The sequence below is a fragment of the Colletotrichum godetiae genome (assembly GCF_030913485.1).
Source record: "Colletotrichum godetiae strain CBS 193.32 chromosome Unknown BDP55scaffold_6, whole genome shotgun sequence".
Lineage (NCBI taxonomy): Eukaryota > Fungi > Ascomycota > Sordariomycetes > Glomerellales > Glomerellaceae > Colletotrichum > Colletotrichum godetiae.
The window spans coordinates 362,355-382,695 of record NW_026851254.1 but is presented as its reverse complement, the minus strand read 5'-3'; the positions used below and the strand labels follow the sequence as shown (position 1 = coordinate 382,695).

The window sequence follows — 20,341 nt, the reverse complement described above, 5'->3', positions numbered from 1 at the left end:
CAACGCCTGGGAAGTTTGAACTCGTCGACACTCGACAGTCGGACGTTTTGGCCAGTGGGGGAGGAGATGTAGACTAGGAGGTTTGGAGTGAGGGCTCTGTGAGGATACCTCAAGGCACAAGCTGCTCAACGGATGAACCGGGGGGCGGGAGAGAATGAGATACGGGAAACCTATCTCTGCAAGAGATCTCTCATCTCACTGTTAAAGTGAAAAGCTGTTGCGGGTTGCGACTTTTGCGGTGGTGGACCCCCTCCTCCGCAGCACAGAATCCGGCGCGAAGACATCCACGTTGGGAAAACGTTGCTTTGGGAACCTTTCGGGGGGTCATCCCGGTTGGATTTCTTGTCAAAGTCCAGGTCGCAGCGGGTGCGGAATCGGGAAGCCCTTCCCCTGGCGGCGGTATTGCCCTCTTTGCATGAGAACACCCCTGCTGCGCGGTGCGTGAGTGGTCCAAACCTGCGTCCTGCATACCCAACCTTGGAAAAGTTGGGGACTTGGGGACTCTTCTCTTTTATTCGTCCCTGTTCAACTCTGTTCACTTTTGGCGACCTTGTGGGATGGGAGATGCATCAGAAAGGCAGAGAGGCCAAGGTTGGTTGTATGCGAGAGAGTGTGTGTGAATGGAGTGAGTGAGCAACTGAGACGAGAGTGTGTGTGCCCGCCCAACCAGATCCGTCACTCAATCGGGCGGTAACATGGCCAATGAGGATAGAGCGGTCCAGGGGGGCAGTTTGTCTGGGATGTCTGGATCTTTGCCCCCGTAAGCATGTACGGATGCTGGTTGGTCGGGGACGTTCTTTTGCGGCTGTGAGTCGATTCGGGGTGATGGGGTTCTGGAATGTCTGGGTTCTTTTCGATGAGCGCTTCAGAATGAAGCGATTGTCCAACCGTCATCGCGAGGCTTGCGAGGGGGAGGGGGCTTTTGGAGGAGTTTTGGTAGAACGAGTGAGTGAGAAGTGGTGCAGTTGCATGAGAGCTCGGGAGGGAGCCCATCTCACTGAAGGTGTTCTCACTCTCATACTCACCCTCACTCAGACGAAATCCTCAACTCTGTACAATAAATGCGCGGGGATTTATCAGACGGAAGGCAACATGGATGAGGCAAACTCCAACCGCCCAATATCCTCATGCACTGAGCAAATGGCAGCTGGCATTCGCCCAGCAATGCCTCGAGCTCTCTGTCCCAGTGTCACTGGACTCTAAAGTCTGCAGTCTGGAAACTACTCCGTACCTTCCACTCATCTCAGAAGAGCTCCCCATCTGCTACCCGCATCGGAAAAAGTGGAGGGGGATGCTGGGGGCTAGCAGATGGATGGTGGTGTCGCGCATCGGGACGAGGTCGAGACTGTTGTTTTCTTGTATTTTATTCCAATTGTCTTACTTGACGGGGGACCCGGGCGGCGCACGCATTAAAGGAGAATGGCCGCCCGGCTGAGTTTACCCTGCACTGGTCCGGCGTTAGACCAGACTACTCCCCCAAAGGCCCAGCAGGAGACGACGGTGGCGGCAGCACCCACTTTGCCCTTGGCACTTGCGCGCGGTGCTTACTCTGGAAGCTAATTCAAGCCAGGCAGGCGGCAACTTGAGGCGCCAGGCGTGGTAATGTAATAGACCAGGAGGCATCTGATGCGACGACGGGGGCAAGACTCGTGGGTATTACTCCGGAGGCAGTATTTCGTACGCAACAGACTCAGGTTGGGTCCAGTGAGACTCAGGCTCAGTCAGACAAAATCCCCTCAGAATGTCTTTCTCTGTGAGCGCGATGGATCATGGAGCCAGTTCGGACAGGTGTGTCAGGGATGCTGTTCTTCTCTCTACCTCACAGACCGGGTTGTGGGTTTTTGTTGTTTCTGTCGTCGTTGGAATCGTTCCTGGGCCCTGGGGGCGTAATTTATGGGTCTCATCTTTGCCTGCCCGTCCTATCTGTTTTTGGTGCCTGCTCTTGATGAAAGAGTTAGTTAGACTGTGAGAAAACGAAATGACGGCACTGGGATGCCGAGTGATGGGCTCAACAAAGGGCCAAGGACACGAAGTAATCTCTGGGACAGACGCAGCTTCTCTCACAGCCCTTGAGGGGTTGCCAGGAACGGTTACCGCGCCAGTGCCAGCAGCTTCGAAGCTCCTGGTCGACATGAGACCCCGGAATCCACGATGTAAGTATACCGTATCTCCCAAGGTCAGACTCGAGACGAGAGTCGGAGAGATGTCTTGTGCTGGTGCATTGGCTAAATAGCTTCCCAAAGCGAATAGCAGACCCATCGGTCGAGGTCCAAGAGGGTATCGCGGTCGCCCATCTCACTTTACGAATTGGACCAATTCAGGCTCTAGCTCCTTGCGAAGCGTGTGATGGGCCGGGATGGACTCTGCTTGTGTTCCCACCATGGAGATTTCTGTAATATGAGCTTGGCGGCACGGCAATGGGAGAGAAATGGGAGATGAGACATGGCGTCTGATGCGGCGCGATAGTCGTCTGGTGTAGGGCACAGTGCGGATCCCCTCACATGGTCAGTGCAGGATGAGGCCCCACTCTCAAATCTCGAGGCAAGAAGACGTCACTCGGACTCACTTCCTGCCATTATCATCCATGTCAAGCTGGCTCAAGTTGCATTAATTGTATTATCCGCTGCACAAGCTTCATCAGTCTCCAACAGTATGAAGACATCTTGTCAACTGTGATCTCTTCGAGCCCCCTATCGTGCCCCATCTCTCAAGCCCGGCCTTTGCTTAACCAGGACGGGACGGGCTAATCTCACCGGGAAACCCACCCACACCCTTCCAGGTCTCTTGCTCTCTTGCTTCTCTCTCCCTCTCACTCTCTCTCACTCTACGGAGTACCTAGTCTCCATTTCCCTTGGAGCTGCAGCCCCCCAGCTTCATCTGCACCTGTAGACACGGGCCAGCCCCTGGCCCCTAGTAGACCCCATCCAAGTGTTGCTTTCAAAGGCAAATCATCTCGCTTGTGCCTTTCACGCTCTTTCAGCCTCTGATACGTCCTCTTGCCCATCTTCCTTAATTCTCACCCCCGGGCCCTGGGCTGCCATCTGCTCTCTTCCTCTTCCTCTCGCCGCCGACGCCTTGTCTTTCTACTGGCCATTTGGGTTGTTAGCTTTGCTTTTTGGCTCTGCTGCTCTGTTGCTCTCGTTCTTCCTCTCGCTTGCTCTCCCGGGCTCTCACTCTCCCGTCTCTCTCATCCTCTCTTTCACTAACCACCCCTCCCCCCCCAATTTTCCAATCTCCTTGCACGCCTTGCCGTTGCTCCATTCTTCGCTCCTCGTCCTCTTTCACGCATCAGCAAACTCGCCAAATTCATCGTTCCCGACCTCTTCGGTCTGCCTCGTTTCCCCCCCCCAAAAAACCATTCGACCGATATTCGATACCTATCTCTTTTTTCTTTCCAAAAAGGCCAACCCATTCACTTGTTACCAGCGAACCTTAATTTCTTCCGCGACGTACCTTGCTGTACCCTGCAACCGCTCGCTCGCTTTCTTCTCGCCCACTTTTCTTCCCATCTGATTCGAGCACCACCACCGCCAACCATTACGACCTTGCCTTGGGACCGACTCCAACTGACACTGGCCGCCGCCGTAAACCATTGCCCCCCCCCCCAGGCCCAGCCACTTGCCTCGCCCACCTAGTCATTCCATTGGCGCCGCTTCTTGCGCGACTGAGCCCAAACCATCTTCCATTCTCCGCGTTCGACCGACAACCTCACCGGGACGTCGCCTTTCCTCCTCTTCCATTCCATCCATCGCCCACCCGCGTCGATCTTTTACTTTCCGACAATTCTCTTTCACCTCGGACCGCGCGACGAGCTTTGCGAATCGGCCTTTCACGGCCGACAATAGCTCAGTTAAGGGGTTGAGGATTCTGGGAAGGCTTGCCGGACCCCAAGAAGAAAGGAGGTGAGTGACGACACTTCATTTTCAACTCTGCCCGAGTCCACGACGCACCCTGTCTGCCATCAATCCCATGCTTGCGCGACACACCGCCTCACCGAGGGAGGAGGCATGCTCGTTCGTCTGTTGGTCCTAGCCCACCTTCACGCGCACCGCTTGCTTCATCTCGGGCGCCCACAAGTCGACAAACACGACCTCGGTCATGTCTTAGACCTTGGAATGAGAGGCAGAGGCGGTAGTGTCATGTTTGATCTAGATGTGCTCACTGGTGCTCGCCAGCCCCTCCTGGGCATCGTCGCTTGATTCATGCAAACCGTTGGTCTTGCTTTGATGGTCTTGGCTAACCACGCCCTGCTCTAGTTCGACAGCATCATGTCCGAGAGACCACAACCATCCAACCCAGACGAAATCACACCACAGATCCAGCAAAACGGTCAGTCAAGTCAAGAAATGTCCAAGGAAAAGGTGCTTCTGGCGCCAGAGGAGGGTGGAAATTCAAAGAAGGGTAGGGGCTTCCTGCATGTACCGTCTCGGTCTTCCTCGCAGCGCAATCAATCCTCTCCCACGTCGACAGGGCTGAGCGGAGCAACAGTCAGCGATTCGAGAAACAGCATCGGCGGACGCTCGAAAGAGTCCAAGGGTAGCTTTCTAGGACGCCATCGAAATGGCAGCGTTGGCAGCCACCGATCCGGCATCGAAACCGAACCTACCAACACCCCCGGCAACACGCAACCGAATTCTCCCGTGAACCCCCCTCAGAAGAAGAAGAAAGGCGGACTTTTCGCCCTGCTTGGGTGCTGCGGTGTCCCCGACAACGCGAACGCAATTGAGAACGGCGACGACGCCGTCCACAAGCTCGACAAGCTGCCCGCGAGACCGACCACCGCCAAGTCCCGACAGCCCACCCCGCAGGACCAACAAGTCCCTTCGAACAAGCCGCAAATCCAGGAGAAGCAGCCCCAGCCCGAGCAGCCAATGACGGCAACTGAGGCCAAAGGCAAGCGTGTGTCCGGCGCAACCACTGCCGATGATTCTACTGTTGGCGGAGAGGCTGGCGAATCCAAGCAAAATGTCATCAGCAATGCCGGAGCTAGCAGTGCCGCGCCTGCGATCACGGTAGAGTCGACCACCGGTGAGAAGACCAAAGAGGCGCCAGTGCTGGAAGCAGACAAGAGGGATGCGGAGGGAGACGAAGCGATGCCCGATGCGACGCCCGAACCAGAAGAGAAGCACCAAATACCTCCCCCGGTAGAGGATGCACCGACTAGCCAGCTGCCACCGCCTCCGCCTCTGCCGGTGTCAGTCCCGGTCGAGTCTGCTGAGGCCCTTCCGGAGCAAAAGTTCTTGCTGCCTCCCATTGCGCCCGAGTTTAAGGGCAAGAAATGTCTCGTGCTTGATCTAGACGAGACCTTGGTCCACAGTTCATTCAAGGTATGCATGGAAGCTGGCACCCGGCCCTATCCCACAGCGTTGCTCACAAATCTGTAGATTCTCCACCAAGCCGACTTCACTATCCCCGTTGAAATCGAGGGCAATTATCATAATGTCTATGTTATCAAGAGACCAGGAGTAGATCAGTTCATGAAGCGTGTTGGCGAGCTTTATGAAGTGGTGGTCTTTACTGCGTCAGTCTCAAAGGTAAGATCGACTTCTCGACCCTACCACTTGACTTCGTGTGCTAATTCATCCAAAGTATGGCGACCCGCTGCTAGACCAGCTCGATATCCACAAGGTCGTTCACCATAGACTTTTCCGCGAGAGCTGCTACAACCACCAAGGAAACTACGTCAAGGATCTTTCCCAGGTGGGAAGAGACTTGAAGGACACCATCATCATCGATAACTCTCCCACGTCGTACATTTTCCATCCCCAGCATGCCGTTCCGATCAGCAGTTGGTTTTCAGACGCGCACGATAATGAGCTGCTGGATTTGATTCCCGTTCTAGAAGACCTCGCAAAGTCGGATGTCCAGGACGTCAGCCTGGTTCTCGACGTTACACTTTGAAGCTAAAGATACCAATTTCTTTTCTTCGTTCATCACCTCCGAAGAAGTTTGCAGGACCGCGTGTCCCATCATAGCGGCAGGCGTTTGGGTTGAGATGGTTCGTTTCCAGCAGGTGTAGATGTATCACTGTCTAATCTTACCTTATAATGAGCATGGTGGAGGTACCAGACCACTGAGCCAGCTCACGGCGGCTTTCATGCAGCAAAAGCTCGATGGCCGCATTTCAAAGGACCGCGAGGATGACAATTTCCATCGAAGAACCTCGGGATCGGAAAGGGAAAAAAGTCAGGGCACTTTGGAGCTTGGGATGGCCGAACTGGGGCAGCTGGGGCTTTTCTGTCACCTGGTGCTTCTTCGTCGGCATTGTTCGAATAATGCGGTCGAGGAACCCAACGAAAGATGTCTGTCGAAGATCAGTCATCATGAAGAACAAAAAAAAGGCGGCTAGGGATACCATGGGTCCTCGGGTTGGAATCTGAAGGGGATGATGCCCTCTACGTGGCAGGATATTGTTTTTCCCTTTGTTCTTTTTCTATGTCTAAATCGTACACTCCACCACCACCACTAACACTACCCCCAACTACCACATTTCTCCGGGAGTCTGCAAGCAGACATTTCATCTTCCTGCCATTATAGCCGGCAATTGTCGAGAAGGAGAGAGCTATTGCAGGAAAGCGTTGCGTTGTGTTGTATTTCACCATGTGCTGCATAAGCTGGCGCCGTCACATGGAAGCTTTTTAGCTGCAGAGCGCGGCTGCTTCCTAGATATACAGTACCCTCGAAATTCAATTGAAAGCATTAACAAGGTTATCAGTGCGCAATTGCGTTTCTGGAATGGCGGAGAGAATGGAAAGTAAAGCATGTGCTCCGACGAATTGATGCATCTGCACCTCGCAATGACAGGATGACCATGTATGCCATGCCCTCCGGTCGTGAACCTGACTGGTCGTGCCAGGATTAGGGGGTCAGTGGAGTTTCTGGGAGCCGCTAGTCCGCTATGCTGAGCAGCCACCCATTAAGGTATGTTCGCCGCCCCAGGGGGGTCTGGAACGTCGGGTCGGAAAATCCCCTGGGCGGTAGCTGGTCCCCTTTCCAAAACTGTGGCCTCAACTCTGCCACTTTTGAGCGCAGCTGCACCCCCGAATCTCTAGAGAGCTCGAGTTCCCATCACCACGCGCTCACGACCGACCATCCACATCCCACACCACCCTTCCGAAATTCGATTCTTCCTTCCCGCGTCGACTTTTTCGAACGAATTCTCCTGGTTTCCGAGTATCCTGCAGCGATCTTGGATCTTTTCCCTCGTCACACTCCTTCACAATGGTAAGTTAATGTCCTTTGGCCGCTGCTGGTCACTCCGAGCTCCCCTTGCTGGATTGCACGTCGTGGCCTTACTCTACCATGTTGTACGCGACTTGCTGGAGCTTTGAGAACGAGATGTGTACTTGGAGTATGCGCCTGATTGTGATCAATCAATGCGCGCGCGCCACGACCACGATACCTACAGACTGACGGGAACAAATTGCTGACGTTGAATTTGTGGTATCGTAGTCTTCCCCTCGCCCTTCCTCGCCCGTTAACGGAGCCGGCGCCGCCGCCTCTGGCGCCAGCGTCGCGCGTCCCTCTTCGCCTACTCCCCCCGGCGGCCCCAGAACCGCCATCCGTCGCCGCGCGGCTGCCGACCAGAAGGAGAAGATTGCGAATGCGCGGCCGAACAGCACGAGAGCTGCCGGTGCTGGCGGTAGCAGCAGCACCATGCTGAGTACGTTTTAACACATGACGTGTCCCTAAACCTTCAGAGATGATGTGGCGGATATGGTGAATTGGTTGGAATTGGGCAGGATTTGAGGCGAAGAAGCTTCGTGGTTTCATAATTGGGAGTTGGATGCTAACATGTGGATTTTAGGACTCTACACCGACGAATCTCCCGGCCTCAAGGTCGACCCCGTTGTCGTTCTCGTTCTTTCCCTTGTTTTCATTTTCAGCGTTGTTGCCCTTCACAGTAAGTTTGAGCTATGGACCCATTGCTCCTTTAATTGAGCACTCAGCTGACCCAACTGCGCAACAGTCATTGCCAAGCTCACCCGCAAGTTCTCCTCTTAAGCGACTTGGGAAGACACATGGGAGAGATGCAAAAGCTAGCCTTGGATGGAGCTCACAAGGCTTTGTGAGGAACCGCAAACGCCAGAGTGATGCTACCGTAACACACACCAAAGGAATGCCATGGCAGCGGGAAAGAAAGCAAGAACTGTGCCTGCATAAACACAGAGTCCTTTTGGGATATGCGAGGAGTGGCATCTGACATCAAAAACAACACAAAAGCAACCTTTCGACGATAATGGACAGTGGAGTTGCCTGCTTGTGCTCGAGAGGGGGAGCAACTTGGTCAAGGAGGCAGAGTGCATGACTGATGCGCGCCGCTGTATTATACCTCTTTTTACTTTATTACGCTTGTAGTCTAGATAGTCCAACATAACTACTGGAACCCAACATTTTGCTGTTTCTGACAGAAGGAGACATTTGCCTCTAAAGCTGTAGTCTTCGAGCCTCGAAAACAGGGTAGAGACCTCGATGTTCCAGCAAGTTCAGTTACGACTTTGCCCAGACTGCCTATCTCACCCCCTTGCGGCGACCCTGAGCTCTATGGGCAGGTGACTGCCCAGGTGAGAAGGCTGATCCACCGTCCCACAATGGCGACTTGAGAGGTGGAGGCAACTGATTTGTGCCGCGAAGTACGGATAGACGGATCACCTGTGAGGATAATCAAGAGTCTTTCCAAACCTACAGTCCCTGAGAGGAACATAAAACAGAGGAAAAGAGCAAAGTTTCTTTGCTTCCGTCCTGAGTTAGCAGGAATTGAGCTTAGTTGAATCCAGTCGCTGGTCAAAAATAGTGAAGTTGCGTAGGACACGTGATTGGAAGCCAGTATGGCATATCCGAACCCTTTTGGGTAACCAGAGACGTTCCGCTCGCGCGCGCGCCCACGGTAAGTTCCAATTGGAGGAAATGCCCATCCCCACCAACCCTTCTCTCTTTCCCTGGTACGGAGCACGTACCTAGGTATTTCCCCATATTCCCGTTGTTGGCCAATAACTCGGCTGGCCACTTTGCTTTCATGTTCATCCACAGTTCCACATACACAGCAGCATTTTCCAAAATGGATACTCATATCAAAAAAATCAGCGAAAATAGCAACGATTCACCGAGAGCAGCCCAGCTGCCTTCTCCTCTCCTTGGTGTAGTTGGTTTATCACGTTCGACTGTAATGGTTACGTTGTCATCGAAAGGTCTCTAGTTCGATTCTGGAAGGAGAGAGAACCAAATATTTTGCAGTTTCGTTGCAAAAATTTCTTTTTGCTATCTGGGACTTGTCGCCTGTCTTTCCTTGTCTCTGCTCTTGTGCTTGCTGGCGTAATCTATGCTGTTGCTGCTTTTGTTCCTAGTGGCTAGGCTTTTGCTAGGCTTTCCGTTGCCTTCCTCACGTACTCTCATTGTCTTCACCTAGGTATACTTGAATCCTTAGACTGGCCAAATACGAAGGAGGTTACTCGAGTTGTCGTCGCTGGTCGACACAAATTTCAGCCGAGTCAGGAGACCAACTCGTTCGCGAACTTCGCCAAACGACCATAGCCCCCTTGTGTCAAGAAACAAACCAGTCGACATTTGACTGACTGGCGTTTTCACTAACCATATCAACTTGCGTCGTCGCTATTCAGAACCTGCCCAGAATACACCCTTAATAAAGCAGTTGAGTTCATGAGGTTAACCAACACCGACGAGTCAACCAATATCGAATAACAACGGAAATTCGTTAACAAAGCCTACAGCATTTCTGAAGAAACATCGAGGCAAGAGATGACAATGGCACTCTTGTCAAGCCCTTCCCGTGGGTTTGACATTGAAGCGATGAGTTACCGCTCGAGTTCCCAACACCGTTGAGTCTTGATGTGTCTCACATGGCTGTTGCCCCGACGGAAGCAACCTCTGAGCTGCCCGAGGAACGGGGAATAGAATCATGACCTTACAGCCAAAGCTCCACGCTTCCACGCGTCCCCTAGACACAATCCTGGACCCCGGTCCAGCTTTATTTGGTCCTCCTGAAAGTGTCCTACCGCGACTACAACTGACCAGCAAACCGGAAGACGACTTATAGTTGCTGCCTAACCGGTATCCTAGGCCTGCTGCTGAGACTTTGGAATATTACCTAGAACCTCACCTAGATATTTTCGCTTGTATGAGACGCGTGTGCTAAAGGAACGGGTCACCCCTGTTCCTCCAGACTCATATTCTCTTGGTCTTGAGTCTTGTGGCTGTGCGGGGTTCCAGAACCAGGCCCAGCTGGCACTCTTCTAAACCGTCCCATCAAAACATCCCGTCATTGGCTCAGCCGATGCCATCTTTCTTGGAGGATCTTCAACGCCTCCTCTCCCCCACGTCGTCAGGCCATTGGACGAATGAAGTTACGGGAGGGAGGTGGACGTCATAGCTCTATCCCCCGTCCCATGCAAATTCAAGCCGGGAGCGCCCCGTGCCAATCGCCCAGTCCAGTTCGCTTGAACTGAGGCGTTGAACTTGTTGATGCGACATTTCGGATGGTTGCGTAGGGCGGTGCTGTTGGCTACCTCCCTCTTCTCCATTACCTTATGGCAGGGCAGTGGAGGCCCTGCGTAGGTATCGGCGGAGATGTCGCTAGTGGCCCCTTATCCGCTCCCACCCCACCTCTAATCTGTTCCTCGAACCCACTGAAGCTCTAGGGTCTTTCTCACGAGCTTGATCATCTCAGCTTTTGGCTCCGATGATGAAACGGGGCTGAATACTTATGCTGCCTGCCTTCGCTCCAGCACCTCGTTTGTCACTGCACCTCTAGATCCTGCTTTCTAACCAGTCTTTATTTTCCACATCCGGACTCAGGGAGAATCCTGTTAAGCAATATAATTGTACACACCCACATCTTCCCATCTTGCCACTCCTGCTTGCCCCTCTTTTGTGTCACTAAGCTTGTTGCGCTGTTGAGACGGCGCCCTTTTCGGTCGAAAGCTATCAAACGTCAACACTACAACAACAACAACAGCCACGAACATCGCCGCTTCTACCTGCAGCCCAACTCACCGTGATGACCTGAACTCTTGGAAACAACCTAAGTACCCCTTGACATCGTCACTGGTCTTCGCATCCCTGCCTTGAGGAGTCGACAAGTTGACCTTCCCCGCAATGACGGTTGTCAAGAACCCAGGAGCGGGCGCGAGCTCGTCTGCCCCTCCCCCGCCACCACGACGGCCCAGCGATCTGAACCTCGACAGGACGGACAGCCAAGAAGTTCCCGACGCCCTCGTCTCTGACGGATTCAGCTTGCCCTCGCTGGAGGCCGAGACCGAGGCCCCACCGGCCTATGGCGACCTTCCCGACCAGCTGCAGTTCAACCAGGCGGGCTTCGAAGCCGGCGCCAATGTCACAGGTAACTTTCACCTCCTTCCAGCAACACCCACACCGCAAGGTCCCGCTGACGAGTGATACTAGGCGATGGCCGAGTCAACATCAACATCAACCAGAGCGGCAACCGCCTGGCCGAGATCCTCGCCCCGACGCTACGAAACCAACTCCTCGCCGACAAGCGACCGCAGGCGCCCCTGCCTCCCGCCTACATCCCCCCGAGTCTCGGAGGCCAGCCGGGCCAGACCCCTCCCCCGCAGCTCAACGTCGTGATACAGATCGTCGGCTCACGAGGCGACGTCCAGCCCTTTGTCGCTCTCGGCAAGGTGCTGAAAGATACCTACGGCCACCGCGTGCGGATAGCCACACACGCGACGTTTCAAAAGTTTGTTGAGGAGAATGGGCTAGAGTTCTTTTGCATCGGTGGCGACCCCGCCGAGCTCATGGCTTTCATGGTCAAGAACCCCGGTCTGATGCCTGGCTTCGACACCCTTAAGAGCGGAGAGGTCAGCAAGCGCCGTAGGGGAATTCAGGATATTCTTCTCGGGTGCTGGCGCTCGTGTATCGAGGCGGGCAACGGGTTGGGGCCGCCGCCGAAACCGCATGCCAAGGATCAACCGTTGGACGAGCACTATGGAATCCCTGGCGATCCCACGCAGAAGCCCTTTGTGGCCGATGCCATCATTGCGAACCCACCAAGCTTCGCGCATATCCATATCGCGGAGAAGATGGGAATTCCTTTACACCTCATGTTCACTATGCCGTGGACGCCTACGCGCGCCTTTCCTCACCCGCTGGCCAACATTCAGTCGACAAATACCGACACGGTCATGACCAACTATGTTTCCTACGCGCTGGTTGAAATGATGACATGGCAAGGCCTGGGCGACGTCATCAACCGGTTCAGAGATAAAGCGCTGGACTTGGAGCCCATGTCACTGATTTGGGCACCGGGCGTGTTGACGAGACTGAGGATCCCCTATACATACTGCTGGTCTCCGGCACTGATTCCCAAGCCGAATGACTGGGGCCGCGAGATCGACATCTCAGGATTCTACTTTTTGAACCTGGCCTCGGCATTCACCCCGGAACCTGATTTGGCAGCGTTTTTGGCTGCTGGGCCTCCTCCCGTTTACATCGGATTCGGCTCTATCGTAGTTGACGACCCGAATGCCCTGACCAGGATGATCTTCGACGCTGTTCATCAGACGGGTGTGCGCGCGCTGGTCTCCAAGGGCTGGGGCGGCCTAGGCGCGGAAGATGTTGGACTTCCGGAAGGTGTCTTCATGCTGGGCAATGTACCCCACGACTGGCTGTTCAAGCACGTGTCGGCAGTTTGCCATCATGGCGGTGCAGGTACTACTGCCGCAGGTATCCAGGCAGGCAAGCCTACCATCATTGTGCCATTCTTTGGTGACCAGCCGTTTTGGGGAGCTATGGTCTCGAGAGCCGGTGCTGGTCCGGACCCCATTCCCTACAAGGAACTCACTGGAGACAAGCTTGGCGAAGCCATCACATTTGCCATCAAGCCCGAAACCCAAGCTAGAGCCCAGGAGCTTGGTCACAAGATTCGCGAGGAGAAGGGTACTGATTTAGGTGGTAAGAGTTTTCACGATCACTTGGACACCGACGAACTTAGGTGCTCTATTGAGCCTAGTCGGGCAGCTGCTTGGCGTGTAAGAAGGACAAAGGTCCGTTTGAGTCCCATGGCTGCTGCAGTGTTGGTGGAGAGAGGCTTGATTAAGTACTCCGATCTCAAGCTGTGAGTACTCGTGCTCCTGTGGTCACACAATGTAGAATGGCAACTAACAAATCACAGCTATCGGCCCAAGGAATACATCACGGAGGGCCAGCCGTGGGATCCTATTTCTGCAGTTTCAACATCGCTGGTCGCAGATATTAGCAGTATCGGTATGGCTGTGGCCGATTTTCCCCGAGAGCTGTTCAAGAGTCGCAGCAAAGGAGACAAGACCCCTGAGCCTACAACACCTGCCCTAACGGAAGCTTCCTCAAGCAAGCAGTCTCTACACCAGACCTCAAGCAAGCAGTCTCTACACCAGACCTCAAGCAAGCAATCTCTACATCAGAGTGATAAGGCATCAATTGCGGCTCCAAGCACGCACGCTTCGGAGTCCTCGACGCAACTAGGCCTCATGGAAATGGAGGGCTCTACCCCGACGTTGCCGCAATCTCCACAGCCGGATACGGCGTCTTTAACACAATCCCAGACGGCTTCCACTGCTCCCTCTATGGTCTTCAGCCCCCCTGATGGTGCGTCGATTGCTCGCAGCGAGACCACGCCTTCAGAGCATGCGTCGACGACTCAATCAGTGAGGCCACCCAACAGTCCGGGAAAGAGGTCGTTCAAAGAATCGATGCCTGCGAATGTGGGCGTTGACGCCGCCGTGGCAGCTGGAACGAGTGTTAGTCGCATCGTTACTACCGGTGTGAAGACACCGATGAATGTGTGCCTCGGCTTGGCACGGGGTTTCCGGAATGCCCCTCGATTGTACAACGATGACACCGTCCGACCGCCCGAGAAGGTGACGGACTTGGCAAGCGGTATCAGAATCGCTGCCAAGGAATTCGGCTACGGCATGTTTGACGGCATCGGTGGACTGGTCACTCAGCCGCTGAAGGGTGCCGAGAAGGAGGGTGGGATAGGCCTCATCAAGGGCTTCGGCAAGGGCATTGGTGGCTTGATTCTCAAGCCTGCATCTGGTGAGTTGACCCGTGCCATGGTGTGGATGACTGTTACTAACCTGTAAAGCTGTATGGTCTGTCCCCGCGTATACCATGCAAGGTGTCCATGCTACCCTCCGCAACGCCTTTTCGAGTAGCGTCCAGAACTACATCATTGCGTCTCGTATGAAGCAAGGACAAATGGACATGGATAGTGCCGGTGTCGCGGAACGCGAAGACGTCGTTGCGCGTTGGAACAATGTCAAGTTTGACCTGAAAAACTTCCAGGCCATGAAGTTGAAGGAGCAGCGAGAGAAGCAGAGGGCTGAAGGGGAAGGACCCTACGAACAACCCGAGAAGAGTCTCACGGCCCCGGTCACGGGTTGGGCCCACACGAGAAAGTTGTCCTTTGAGGAAAGGAAACAACTCCATGCCCGGAAAGAAGCGTGGAAGAAGGGTCATGTCGAGGCCATTGTCCCTGCCTCAAGGTCTGATCTGTCGCTCTCGGAGCCTAGCTCAACGAGTGCCGCCGAGGACGAAGAGTTTGAGCGCGCCATCCGCGTATCTGTCGCCGAGACTTCGCGTGGCAACGCCGAAGAAGACGCTGCGGTCGAGCAGGCCATCCGCGCAAGTGTTAACCACTTCCGAAGCTCCGGAGTCCCAGACATACGGGCCGAGAAGGCTGCGTCTCATGCCAGAGACGAAAAGAACCTGGACCAAGACCCGTTCACGAGTGCCGAGCTGGAGATCACGGATGAGGAATACCAGCGCCTCATCGAGCAGGCCATCAACCAAAGCATGTCGCTTAAAGCTGCGGGTGTACAACCGGGCGAGGGATCACACGGCGACGACGAAGAATTCCAGCGCGCCCTTGAGCAATCCAAGATTGCCCAGCAGCAGCAGCCCCCGGCACACGAAGACGACGAGGAGCTGCGGCGGATCCTGGAAGAGTCCAAGAGGCAGCACGCAGAGGGAAACACAAACGAGGAAGAGGAACTCCGCAAGGCGATTGAGGCGTCGGAGGCTGCGCACAGGGAGCAGCAGAACAAGGACGCCGCGGCGCGGACGGAGGAGGATGTCGTGATGGAGTATGTCAAGAAGCAGAGTCTCGCCGAGGAGGAGTTCCGGCGGAATGCGTCAAAGGGTAAGGCGCGCGATGTTGCGGCGGATGCTGACGACGACGAGGACGAGGAACTGAGGAGGGCGATGGAGGAGAGTTTGAAAATGAGTGGGCGACCTGGAGGGTCGAGTTCCTACCAGTGATCTTTTCTCTCTTTTCTTGTTCTCTTTTTGCAATGATGGGGTTGAAGCGGGGGGGGGGGGGGGGGGTGGTGAGACAGATAGATGGCACCAGCACATCCGAGATACCATTTTAGTTTTCCCGAGTATAATCCGATCTACATTCTAACCCTTTCCTCGCGAATTGCCTAGAGACACTCTCTCTATGTCTGCGGGACATATTTTCACGGAGGAACGAAGCGGGGGCGGTTCTCGTCTCTGGAATGATGGCCCGATCGGGCAATTGACGTCCTCAACGATGCGGCATGATTGGTCGGGTGACTTGCCCAGGCACGGCCAGAGTGGGATGAGGGAAATAGAACGGCGAAGTGCGAACTTTATATCACATTGACCATATCTGCATCATCTGCACAGGCGTGTAAGTGGCTCAACCAAGTCACTCACGCGGTTCCAAGAGTATTACAGCTGATGGATGTATTGGTTCTCAAGTCAGTCTCCACCCATAGAGCTGGCTGATGATATGTTATCTCCTAATGATACAATTCTTTACACAAACTTGCTAGGCAAGTATGATTACCCTCCTTTTCCTGTTGTCTCCTTTCGTTCCTAATTTTCTTCTGGCTCAGTGGGAGCTCAATCGCAAACGAGCAAGTGTATAGCCAGATCGTCACATTATCCTTTTCAAACTTTGCATTATTTCGTGTTCCTTCCGCCCTTCCACTTAGTGCAACTTCTCCTTCAAATAGATCACTGCCGCATATCCTGCACAGCAGTTTGTCGTCATTCCGTGAGCGCACCATGGGCACTTCACTGTCGTAGAGATGAGCCCGCTGACTCCCAGCTTCCGGTCCTCCACCATGCTGTCGGGTTTTGCCATGCATTCGTAGACCTTGCTCGGCATGTCGTGCAAGAACTTGCAGCTACAGCATTCTACAAGCATCTTGGCAACAGGCTCAGGGACACCGCTGGGAGGAACAATAGACGCGCGCGAGACGCGGCTCGAGCGCGGTGGCGGCATTGATTTGCGGGCTTCTTCGAGGTAGCTTGAGGGATTCGAAGGCGCTTTAGTGGACACTATCGCTTTCCTGGAGGCTACATCCACAGGGAACGAAGACTGCGAGGCTGCTTTTGCATGTAAGTTAGCAACAGAGCCACGCTTTGATGAGCGCGGCGGTGGTGGCGGAACAAGAGACCGAGGCACCAGAGGTTGGTGCTTGAGTTTCGGAAGGAAACTCGTGTCAAGTGCGAGGTCAGGACTCGAGCGGCTCTTAGTCAAGCTCGGACGACGCTGAACGACATTGAGGACTTCCTCTTGTACCGTTCCAATGTTGTTGCTGGCCTCCTGAACGGGCCCATTATTCCCATAATCGTAGGGACTCGTCAAGGAGGCAGATGTAAGAGGGGTTGCCATTGCGGATGTTTTCGAACTATCGGTGTGTGTTGGAGTGGGATAGCTCAGTGACGAGTCGCTGTCCTCGGCATCAGCAACGCTAGCCTTTCTGCCAAACTTCTCCGTCACCAACGCTTCAAGCTCGTTGAGATGGGCCTCATGGTTTTGGACTGGGATTTGAGGGGGCAGGCTGATCCGTTGATTCGTGGCAATTGGTGAGGCTGTCTGCATCGCTGCCTTGTGAGAAAGCCTGTACGATCGTGTGTCATTTGTAACAACCACCGTCTCGTTATCGACCCGACCGAGTTCTCCGTCCAAAGGTGGCAACCCTTTCTCGGATTGCGGTCTTGAGGAATCAGGAGTAGTGGCAGGTGACGGAGAAGGCAGAGACTCGTCGCATGAAGACATTGACGACCTGTGGGTCGGGCGTGCTGACGAGTCTCTTGAAGCCGACTCGGTAGACTCGGCAAACGGACGAGGCGGGGCCGTGAAAGGGGACGGTTCGTCAGTTGAGTATCTAGAGCTTGACGTCGAGTCGGGTGTCATTGTAGTGTCGCGCGCCGCTCTAGTGAAATAGTTGGATACAGGCGGTTTGGATGATCCCGAGGGTGACACTCTCTGAAAGGCTGCTTTGGCAGCATCCTTGAAACTTCTGATGGCTGCTCCTGGGGTAGGCGGATGCCCCTCACGTGATGCCGCTCTTTCGGGAGGCAGGGGTATCTCTCTAGACATCATTCTAGACATGGGTGGTCCTTGAGAAGTAGACCGATCGAATGATGGCTGTCCGGGGCTGCCTGCGGGCGGTGTGTAAGGAAGGCGGAATGTGAGCGTGAAATCTTCACCTGGTGTTGGCTGATCTTTGTAACCACCGAGGCTTGAAAGCGATCCGTTACGTGGTGGGAAGTTGGAGCCCATTGAGCTGCTGTCCGAGGAAGAGGAGTGTACTCGGGATTGAAGTGGGCGATTGGAAGCTGGAGGGTAATGAGATTTGGCAGACGAGACACGAACTTCCTCTCTGTAGCCGTTGATGGACCGTTCTCTACTCTGTTGGCGGGACTGGTGAACGTAACTCTCTCGTCTGCGGCCTCGTTCTTGCTCAACCACAACCTCGCTGAGTCCGTTGTGGATTTCCAACTCGTCGTCGTCGGCAGGCACTTGCGATTGCTTCGTGTCGTTGATCCATTGTTGGAAGTTGCTCACATCTGGTACAGGCGGCGCCGTGGGCGAAACCAAAGGCTGAGACCAAGTAGGGGTATTGATAGAAGCAGATCGCGGAGTCTTGGGCTCGTCCAAGCCCTCGTCGTATTCGTCAGGCCTTTCTCCTTGTGGATCGAATGAGAAGGAGCGTGGTAATGCTGAAGGCGTCATGGCTGGAGGTGTTACCCTCACTTCGGGCCCAAATGAGTGAGACCTCTGGCCAGTCAGGAAGGCTGGTGGGTTGGGTTTTCTGAAGGGTATGCCCGCATCGACCTGTCTTTTCTGCTCCAGCTTCAAGCCTCCAATGAAGCCTTGGTCATCGCTGTGATGAGACTGATTCTGAGTCTTGTGGCCTGTCAAAGCAGCTTTCAGCTGCATTGCTACTGAGTCTGACCGTTGCCTGGCATGCTGAGGACGAATCGGAGGCGGAGGCTCATAGAAGGCCTGGGCGCTGGCTGACCGAAGATGCTCATTGACGAACACGGTTGGACTGGAGATTGACCTCGATGCATTTGGAGGTCTTGGCGGGGAAGCTTTGGTGTTCGGCCCAGCTTTGCTAAGCTTAGCTGCCAACTTCTTCTTCACAGACTTGGCCTCCTTCTCGGCTTGCTTCTCGGCTTGTTCCTTCTCCTTCTTGCGCATTTTCGCTTCGGTTTTCTTTTCCTTCTTTTTGTTCTGGCCAAATGATTCCCAGCTTGGTGAGTGGCAGATGGAGGATGCGTCGTCGGCAGTTGGTTCGTCAACGGTATCAACGTCGAGGAACGTCACTGTCTTGTGCTTGTGCTCCACCGATTCCTTGCGCTCCGACCCGCGATCGATTTCCGATTTGACGTTGGAGGGCGGTGGAACGGAAATAGAAAGAGAAGGCAACGCTGTTGCTCGGCGGACCGCTTTCATGGCAGAAGGTGGTAGCTCGGGTTTCTGTGTGGGAAGTTGGGCAGATGACTCCCTCCGGCGAGACTGGAGAGGAGTGATAGGCTTCACAGGCGGAGCGGGATGAACGGTGGGAAAAGGTTTTAGTTTCGGAGGTGACTGGGCGGGTCGGCCATGATTAAGCTGTTGCTGAAGAACCTGCTGAAACGCCAGGTGAGAGGGATGGGTCGCCGCAGGCATAGCAGGCATGGAGTGATGCCCCTGAAGACGCTCGAGCTACAAGATGAAGCGTGTTAGTGGGTGGGAGCTAACATAGCCAAATTGGGTGTGGATGCGACGTAGTAGGAGGCGTCAGGTTAGGGTGGGATCGGCCTACCTTCCGAATATGTTCCAGCTCCAACATCTTCTGAAGGCTGTCAGACCTGCCGCGTTGCGGCTTGGTCGACTCGCGTTGAGCGCCCGTTGCAGTCATTCTTGGATATCTTGTCTCGAGGTGTGTTTGGAGGTGGATTTTCGTAAGTGGAGTCGTGGCGTCAAAGGTGGAAGAGGATAGCCAGCTAGTGTTGGCAGATGGTGGAAAGAAGATGAGGCGTTGCTAATTGAGGCGTTTCTGCGCTGTCGTTCCTTCGTGGTGCTGATATGGCGTATGCTTAGAGTGAAAAACTAGGAAAGTGATGCAATAAACGGTTTGTCGAAGTGTAATTGAGGCCGAAAACCCCCAGGGCGCGGCGGTGAATTGGTGCTGTAAAGACGTCGTCGCGCGGTTCGAGGCGTGGCCCAGAAAAAGACGGTGAAAGACGGGCGCGTATCCGGAGAAGTTGAGACGGAAGAGTCAACACACGGTCGAATTAGGTATCGGAGAGGCCAAGGCCAATGAGAGAAAGTGCGACAAAGTAACGTTGTCGTCGTGAAACCAAAGGAAAGGGAAGAATTGTGTGAATTGTCCAGCGAGGGGCAGTCACGAAAGGGAATTCGGGAGGAAGGAGCAGGGTAGGGTCGATATTTGGGAAGGATCCGGGGTTCGCTGAGACTAAGAGGGGTTCTCGAACGCGGGATGCTTGCTGATGCTGGTAAGAGAAAAAGGAATAGAAGGAACTGCAGATCGGGATAAGCTGGATCCCAGTCATCGGAGGCACCTTATGCAGACTGCAGAACTGGAGCTTGTTTACAACATCTCAAGCACCCTGACCGAAGGCAATGTACCTTGGAGGGCAAGACCAACAAGATCGCAATGACACCACAGACGTTGAGCAACCACTTTGGACCATTAAGAACGGGCACAACAAGTGAAGTCAAATCATGGTCAGATTCTACCAGGTCTCGTCTGCACGACAACCGGGAAGGGCCATGGCCATTGAGCGGGACACGGACTGGCGGGATGAGATGGGTACCATGGGGATGCCTTCTCAATAGACAATTGGCGTGAGTGTGAGGTAGCCAACGCGCATATTAGCTAAGGTAAGCAGCTCCCATCCGACAGCGTGCAGACCACACCGGACGGCCTACCCCATAGAAGTCAGGGCAACGTGAGATGGGATGGTGATCAGCCCTTTACCGTCCCAGAGCACGTCTGAGTTGAGGGTCGGAGTTGAGAACAGGTGCAGCAGGGCAGAGGTCCCGGCACAGGTT

General features: G+C 54.4%; 5 protein-coding genes and 1 non-coding gene across 6 annotated transcripts; 4 read left to right on the top strand and 2 right to left on the bottom strand.

The window, feature by feature from the left end:
- Positions 1-1,421: 1,421 nt before the first annotated feature.
- Positions 1,422-2,602, bottom strand: BDP55DRAFT_649963 (uncharacterized protein). The gene has a single exon (XM_060573948.1). The coding sequence runs from the start codon at positions 2,257-2,259 to the stop codon at positions 1,768-1,770; it is 492 nt and encodes a 163-aa protein (XP_060433908.1). The 5' UTR covers positions 2,260-2,602; the 3' UTR covers positions 1,422-1,767.
- Positions 2,603-4,268: 1,666 nt separating this feature from the next.
- BDP55DRAFT_627910 (NLI interacting factor-like phosphatase) lies at positions 4,269-5,901 on the top strand (the record flags this gene model as incomplete). The annotated part of the gene is made up of 3 exons (XM_060571823.1): positions 4,269-5,327; positions 5,385-5,534; positions 5,590-5,901. The coding sequence occupies 3 exons, from the start codon at positions 4,269-4,271 to the stop codon at positions 5,899-5,901; spliced, it is 1,521 nt and encodes a 506-aa protein (XP_060433907.1).
- Positions 5,902-6,946: 1,045 nt separating this feature from the next.
- Positions 6,947-8,393, top strand: BDP55DRAFT_649957 (Sec61beta family-domain-containing protein). Its single transcript, XM_060573947.1, has 4 exons — positions 6,947-7,224; positions 7,453-7,663; positions 7,808-7,903; positions 7,970-8,393. The coding sequence occupies exons 1-4, from the start codon at positions 7,222-7,224 to the stop codon at positions 8,002-8,004; spliced, it is 345 nt and encodes a 114-aa protein (XP_060433906.1). The 5' UTR covers positions 6,947-7,221; the 3' UTR covers positions 8,005-8,393.
- A 735-nt stretch (positions 8,394-9,128) lies between these two features.
- Positions 9,129-9,216, top strand: BDP55DRAFT_t71. The gene has a single exon. It is a non-coding gene; the product is annotated as a tRNA-Tyr (tRNA).
- Positions 9,217-11,112: 1,896 nt separating this feature from the next.
- On the top strand, positions 11,113-15,276 carry BDP55DRAFT_690925 (glycosyltransferase family 28 domain-containing protein; the record flags this gene model as incomplete). Its single annotated transcript, XM_060576918.1, has 4 exons — positions 11,113-11,356; positions 11,419-13,093; positions 13,151-14,052; positions 14,102-15,276. 4 exons carry the CDS (start codon positions 11,113-11,115, stop codon positions 15,274-15,276), a joined length of 3,996 nt encoding a protein of 1,331 aa, XP_060433905.1.
- A 697-nt stretch (positions 15,277-15,973) lies between these two features.
- On the bottom strand, positions 15,974-19,184 carry BDP55DRAFT_627907 (uncharacterized protein; the record flags this gene model as incomplete). Its single annotated transcript, XM_060571822.1, has 2 exons — positions 15,974-18,988; positions 19,089-19,184. 2 exons carry the CDS (start codon positions 19,182-19,184, stop codon positions 15,974-15,976), a joined length of 3,111 nt encoding a protein of 1,036 aa, XP_060433904.1.
- Positions 19,185-20,341: the final 1,157 nt, after the last annotated feature.